General features: G+C 40.3%; 1 protein-coding gene across 6 annotated transcripts; it reads left to right on the forward strand.

Annotated features, from left to right (window-relative positions):
- Positions 1 to 264: 264 nt before the first annotated feature.
- Positions 265 to 7,154, forward strand: ZBTB25 (zinc finger and BTB domain containing 25). 6 transcript variants are annotated; one of them, XM_039336858.1, is made up of 3 exons: positions 265 to 404; positions 3,272 to 3,451; positions 5,202 to 7,154. In XM_039336858.1, the coding sequence occupies exons 2-3, from the start codon at positions 3,279 to 3,281 to the stop codon at positions 6,343 to 6,345; spliced, it is 1,317 nt and encodes a 438-aa protein (XP_039192792.1). In that variant the 5' UTR covers positions 265 to 404; positions 3,272 to 3,278; the 3' UTR covers positions 6,346 to 7,154. The 6 variants fall into 6 exon arrangements, with proteins under 6 accessions (XP_039192792.1, XP_039192801.1, XP_039192832.1 ...); XM_039336867.1 differs by having other exon boundaries at positions 266 to 404; positions 5,205 to 7,154; XM_039336898.1 differs by having other exon boundaries at positions 330 to 425.

The raw sequence follows: 7,154 nt of genomic DNA on the forward strand, positions 1-7,154 counted from the left end.
AACCGAGTTGTAAGATACCTTGTAGGTCATCTAGTCCAACCTCCCTGCTCAAGCATAATAGCTAGACTCCCTCTTCTTTGTGGCAGTCCCTTAGATATTGGAACACTGCTATCATGTCATCCCCTAGCCCTTCTTTTCATTAAACTAGACATACCCAATATCTCCCTTCTTGCTCGCTTTCAAAAACGTAGGAGTAATTCAGCCCTTCTTTTTCAGCCAATGGTCACGACTTCCACCCACTTTCGAAGCGAAGCTCTTCTTTTCCTTTTACCTAGGAAAGGGGGGGAGAGCCGATGGTCGCGCGCACGCGTGCTCAAACGGCAGCGAGAGAGCGCCTTGCGTGCGCACGCCACCCCAGGCTACAGCTGTCGCCTACCGCTTTCCTGTGCCAAGGGCGGATCGGGGTAAGGATTCAACCGGCCGAGGTATCAACTGGGACAACCGTTGAACCACTGGCGCAGGGTGCGTTGGCGTCTGAAAGGAGAGGCGGATGCGCCCTCTCTTTGTGTAAACACTCCGCACCCTTCTCCCGGCCTTAGCTTTCACCAGGGAGGCTGGAGAGGGGTATTTCGGAGCCGAGGCACAGCCAGAACCGTTTGCGGCCTCTGACCCCTGGGCTAAGCGGAGCGCAGAAAGAGGAAGCGGACCCTCAAGAGAGGCTGCAAGCCTGGCTGTCGGCTTGGCTCCATCCACGCAGACACATTCATGGCTTTTCGCCGCGGCGTTTGCAGACATGGTGGGCGGCGGCAGGGCGGCCTGGAAGCTTGTTTGATTTTATCAGCTGAGTCTTCGCCAACTTGGCGCCCTCCAGATGAGGGTCAGCGACTCCCCTCTTTCCTTACCAGGGAAGGTGTAGGGCGCCATGTTCCAGTAGGACTGGCGGGGATAAAACACTAGAACATTAGGAAAGGGGAAACTGCGCTCTAACCGGCAGTTTTATGACATTAATGCGCTTACATTCTGACTAAGTTTTTGTTAATATCTGTGCATTGTATTAAAAAAGCTTCCTGTATTGAAACTCTAGGATCCAGATAACCGTATTGAGGAGAGAAAAAGAGAACGATCCTGTTAGCCCAAATGAACTTGATTTAGAAAGATCTGTAAAGATTCAGTAGGAATCTGTGGTGCTCTTTACCATGATTATTATGCAATAGTGAGAGTACTTTTTGTTTTGTTTAAGTACTATACATGGACAGAATTTTTTTTATCTTTTAAGAATCTGTCTCCCAGAATTTGATGAAGAATTGCTTTATTGTTGCACTGTTGCTTCTCTTTTAGTTCATAATTCATATTTAGTTTTGTGAAGAGATTTTTGTCACTAGTTTATTTTTATTTTTTTAATAATAATTTCTGTTGATGTTTAAAAATGCAAAGTATATATATATATATATATATTACTGTAACTCAGAATCAAGTTACATTTATGCTGCCAAAGATACTTGGCTGGATTCAGAGGATGCAAAAATATTGTTTAAACTCATTTGCAACTTCAGAAAATTGTGTGACTTAACCATGGTTTGGCTGGTCATAAGTAAATGTGTCACATCAACATAGCTTCTGAAAGCTGAAAATTAAATGCTGACCTCATATTTCAGGTTCAGTCTCCCAAATGTTAAGGTGGTAACAAGAGGAGTAGATTTTATTTTCATCAGTTCCTTCCAGGCTGCTTCTTACACCCTAGGTTGAATCATTTAAGAATGCCATTCTGCTTATTCCTATTCAGAAACACCATCATATTTGTTGGGATTTACTCCATGAAATATACTAGGAATTTAACACATTTAATATATGCCTTTACCAAAATTCAGTACAAAAAAATCTCATAATAATTACAAGGTAATCCAACTAAATTTGAATCCAGTAAACAAATATTAACATCAAAACAACTAACATAACAATGTATTTAAAACAATGCCATGCAATAAATAGCATTGAGTTTGTAGGCATTCATAATCATAATTCTGGGCTCTGGTTTTAAGATTCCTGCATATTTATTTATTTGATAGATTTGTGTTTATCAAATCATCCGTCCATCAATTTTTTTCCTGTGAGGGTATATTGGACTGTAAGAAAATGTATGTCTCAGAGTCACCGATGAATTTCCATTGGCTGTGATAGGTTTAGATGTGGATCTCTCCAGGCCCAGTTAATCACTATGCTACAGATCTTTCAACATGTTAAACTAGACTAGTGTTATGATGAAAGTGTTGACCTGGTTCCCTAGACAATTAGAAGGATAGGCTATGAATGACTATAAATCTGCAGGTCTTCCAAATATAGAAATTTTCCATCTGAAGCTCTGAAGACAATTTGCAGTCAGCTCTAGCTTGAATAGGAATTGAAGATTATAATCATTAGACCCTTTGTACAAGTACAGCCAAAGTGCCAATTGTTCCTTCCATAGGTTAGTAGTCATTACATCTGGTCAATTATACCTTTGTCATTTCATGTGTTATTGCAACTGTTGCATGAGAGCTCCTGAGTTCAGCTTATAGTCATTCATTCACATACAGCCCTAGAAAATAGCTACACTCAAATCACTTTCACTTGAATGCTGAACCACAAAAGGTTCTTCAGAATACATGGAGACCCAGTGAATTTAAAATAACAGCAAAACTATACTGGTTACAATGTATATATATTAGCTCTTTCACACGGAAACTCTTAACTTGGTAAAGATTCTTGAGATATTTTAATGGTAGGTATGTGAGAATGACCTTGGGAGACAAGGGAAAGAGCCACAGCCAGGGGGACAATCAGATTAGAGGGAGTTTAGTTCTCAGCAGGAATGTGGATGTGGCCCCTCCCTAGTTTCTTGACTGTACATATGATGGGGGTGGGGGATGAGTGGGGGAGGAATACTTTCAGGCTTGCAAGATTCTATTAATGTAAGCTTAAACAGTAAAGCAGAATTAGTTTATCTGGGCATGCTTCTCGTCTGCACTACCTCACAAGGCTGACATCAGTTTTACCAGTAATTACAGTGGCTCCTCCGCCTTCTTCCTAGGATCTAGGTCATTCCCACACACCATTACAGAGATAAAACAGAACAAGAAGAAACTGTGTCCCTCAAAAGACATAGTTGAAAATAATTATATTGCTTAGAAGACAGCTGTCTTCATTAACTGACATTAACTCTTTAAGTTCTGAGATTCTGTTTTCTTACAAGGCATACCTGAGGTAAAGTGTTTTGCAGTAGATTGCAGGCCTTCCTGCAGTTGACTGCACTGGAGTTAGCATATTTCTTGAGAGAACTTCTTTTGTCTCCTAGAAGCACAATGGATACAGCAAGCCACAGCCTGATCCTCCTGCAACAACTCAACATGCAGCGAGAATTTGGTTTTCTTTGTGACTGCACTGTTGCAATTGGAGATGTCTACTTTAAAGCTCATCGAGCTGTCCTGGCTGCTTTTTCCAACTATTTTAAGATGATATTCATTCATCAGACAAGGTAAGTCGGTGCCCTTTCTTGAAGAGCATATAAGACTCATGTTGACTTTTTGATGTGAGCTTCAGAAATTGCAGTTCTCACGTGACCTTTAGCATTTTATTTGCTGGCCTCAACTGTATATCATGGACATTTCTGTTGGGCATGACTTTGAATAAGGTATCTCTTTAGCCTCCGAATGGCCTGCAAAATAAAGTAAAGTAAATCAGGAGCTCAGATAAAAGGGGTCATTTGAGTGATGGATGAGATGATCTTCATTATGATTATTATATATGTTTATAATATGTTATATATATAATATAATATATATGTTTATTATTATATACGATGAGCTGAGGTGGCGCAGCAGTAAGAGTGCAGTACTGCAGGCCACTTTAGCTGACTGTGTTCAGCAGGTCAGCGGTTCAAATCTCACCGGCTCAAGTTGACTCAGCCTTCCATCCTTCCGTGTTCCGTGGTAGGTAAAATGAGGACCCAGATTGTTGGGGGCAATGTAAATATATATATACATTGCTTACTGGTGTACACCGCTTAGAGAGTGCTTGCACTTAAAGCGGTATATAAGTCTCATAAATAAATAAATAAATAAATAAAGGAACATTTTTCAAACTTGGCAACTTTGAGATGTGTGACTGGGAAAATTTTGAGTAATGAAGTCCACACATTTTAAAATTGCTAAGCTTGAAAAATATTGGCTTAAAGGATATATTTATCCATCAGAAAACAGACCTACTATGAGAAGATTCTGTTTTATAGCAGAAGAGTTACTGGAAGGTCCCACTGCTGGATGCTTCTTCTTCCATCGAAATCATAGGGCTGTGTGATTCTGTGGCCATTTATGTTTTTGCAGTGAGAACAGAAGCATAAGCTTCCACACATTCAGTGTTCCTATTGGAGAGACTATCTTCCTTTAGCTGAAAATAGGGATGTTATCTTTGATCTAATGTGGGAGGAAACTCAGCAAAAGGGACAAGGAGATTTTGGGAGAAGTTGGACAGGGAGTTGTACCTTTTAAGAAATATAAGTTTCTTCCTCTCCATCAGTGCACTAGGTGTGAGTTCCCCTCCTACTCTTTTCTTTCTTATTTTCTTCACAATTACAAATAATCCTTTCTGGATGCTAAATTTTATGAGTTGGGGTGTCTGGCTTTTGAGACAAGAAGAAAAAGTTCCTGAGCTCTCCTTTCTCACCCCTGCTATGTTCAGAAGACAGCACTGCTCTCACTCCCAACAGCAGCAAGTTGCCACTCCTGAGTGGGGGAAACACCTCATTAGCTTAATTCCTGAGAGCTGATAAGAGCAATGCGGAAATGGGGAGCAGTTTTCAGAACAACACACATCCCTCACAGGTGTCACCAGGGAGAAGTCAGGATGGTGGCCACAGTCTCCAGATGACACTATTCTTGCAATCTCAAGCCAGACGGAAAGTATAACAACCATTTGTATATATATATAAGCCTAGAGTATCTGCCAGCTTTTGTTCTTAGATATGTAGTCACATTTTAATATATTTTCACAATTGGTACTTTTCCTAATATTTTTTACATTTTGTGCACCTATATTCCTATATGTCACTTTGGAATTCCATTTTATGCATTTATAGAAGGGCCTCCGAATCCCTAAAATTGTATATCTTAATTAACATATTGGTTCTTAAGGCTCCTTTGAGACATACTGAATATGTTTGTCTTTGTCCTTCAATAAACAGAGGTTAAACCATGATGTTCTTACTTAACTCTCACTTTTGTTTCAAGCAGTGAATGCATAAAGATTCAGCCCACTGATATCCAACCTGACATATTCAGCTACTTGCTTCATATAATGTACACTGGCAAAGGACCTAAACAGATGGTCAATCATACGCGGCTAGAGGAAGGCATCCGTTTCCTGCATGCTGACTATCTTTCCCGCATGGCAATTGAAATGAACCAGATGCTTTCTCCGGAGGTTGTGCAGTCTTCAAACCTTTATGGGATTCAGATTTCAACCACACATAAGGCTGTGAAGGAGAATCTCCAAGCAAAGGAAAATTTAACCAACATTGGTAGTAGAGCCACTAATCAGGGAGATCATCCTCAGCTCCAGCTATCTCTGGCAATTGGGCTGGATGATGGGTCTTTGGACCAGCAGGTTTCCCATCCTTCTACTAAGTCAGCTGTGAAACCACCAGAGGAGGCTGCAAATCCACCTGTGACTATAAAACAGGAGAAGACTGACCCAGAGCCAGTTGTGTCTCAGAGTCACACATCATCCTCCCCAAATCTCAGGGGTCCATCTATTTCCAAAGAAAACCTCAAAGTTCATTTATGCCAGTACTGTGGGGAGCATTTTGAATCCCGGAACAATTTGTGTGAACACCTGTTTACTCATGTGTCAGGATCATTGCCCTTTAGGGTTCCAACCTCTATCCTGGAAAGCAATAACCTTAGCCAGCTGCAGCCTCTCAGTGAAAACTGTGAAGCTACTGAAAGTCACCGACTCAGTTCCTTCCTTCAGAAAGAGAATGAGCACTATTCAGAATATCCCAGCCACCCCAACCTACAGGCACTGCCAATTGGCCAGCTCTCACTGGTGTCCAAGGACACAGAACCTGTGGAATTAAACTGTAACTTTTCCTTTTCACGGAAAAGAAAGATCAGCTGCACTGTTTGTGGTCACAAATTTCTCCGAAAAAATCAGCTTCTTGAACACATGTATACGCACAAAGGCAAACACTTCAAATTTGGCCGATACCAGCGGGTTGGCAATACAGCAGCCATCAAGTTTCAGCCATATGGTGACAATTGGATCCCAAGTATGGCGAAAAGTGGCACTCTCTCACAAGGTCACGTGGATTCACAAAATGCATTGGATCCTGACCTCTCTCAAGAGAGCATTGATACCATACTTGTGGAATAGTTCTTTCCTTTCCTGTTCCCTTTGACCTGCAGGTTTGTAGCCTGTGCATTCATGCATTCGGTCCTATTGTATGAATACTTCTCAAATGGTTTTTTGTTCTTCTGAAATACAACAAGGCAGACGCCCTGTTGTATGTTACCGTCCTAGTTGAAGGGTCAGCTGTTTTCCAGAATAACCCAATAATGTATGGCATGAGGAATGCATGTGGAAAAAGCACATGATACAGCTAGATCTTTGTACATATTTTTGTACATAAAATTTATAAAATATTTTGTACATAAAATATTGCTGGGAAATACAATCAAAGCCATTGAAAGAATGGAAGGAGGCATAGATTCCCATGTAGGAACTTTTAGTTTCAGACTGGTTGCAGGAACTTAAAAGTCCATGGAATGCTATTCTCTGTCAACAACAACAACAAAAAAAAAAACCACTTGGGTTGTGTACATGCTTTGCTCAGTTCACTGTTTTTGAAGATGGGATAGTCCCAGATATTTTAATAATATCCATATAATGCTGGCATGTCACCTCTAGAGCTTTCCATGATGCATCAGGTTGGCAGGATAACAAAGGGAAGTTGTAGTACTCATAAAAAATTTATTGTAAATCATATTTAATTTCAATTAAATTTATTTTAAATTAACATCCTGTTTAACGTTCTTCAGTTTAAAGAAAGGTCATAGTGTGTCGTTGATCAGTTAGTGTTACTAGTTATGACGAAATTAGATTAAATAATTCAAGTACTGTAAAATAAAATTTCTGTTCAGTTGCACTATTTCCTTTGTCGGCTAGAAATTGTTACACAAAAA

The sequence above is a fragment of the Crotalus tigris genome, unplaced genomic scaffold (assembly GCF_016545835.1).
Source record: "Crotalus tigris isolate CLP2741 ecotype Arizona unplaced genomic scaffold, ASM1654583v1 scf7180000017548.2638350, whole genome shotgun sequence".
In the NCBI taxonomy this organism is placed as follows: domain Eukaryota; kingdom Metazoa; phylum Chordata; class Lepidosauria; order Squamata; family Viperidae; genus Crotalus; species Crotalus tigris.

Coding starts and splice junctions, on each gene's coding strand:
- ZBTB25 (XM_039336858.1), top strand. CDS start 3,279: ATGGATACAGCAAGCCACAGCCTGATCCTCCTGCAACAACTCAACATG. Junction 3,452..5,201: donor ATATTCATTCATCAGACAAG/GTAAGTCGGTGC, acceptor TTTTGTTTCAAG/CAGTGAATGCATAAAGATTC.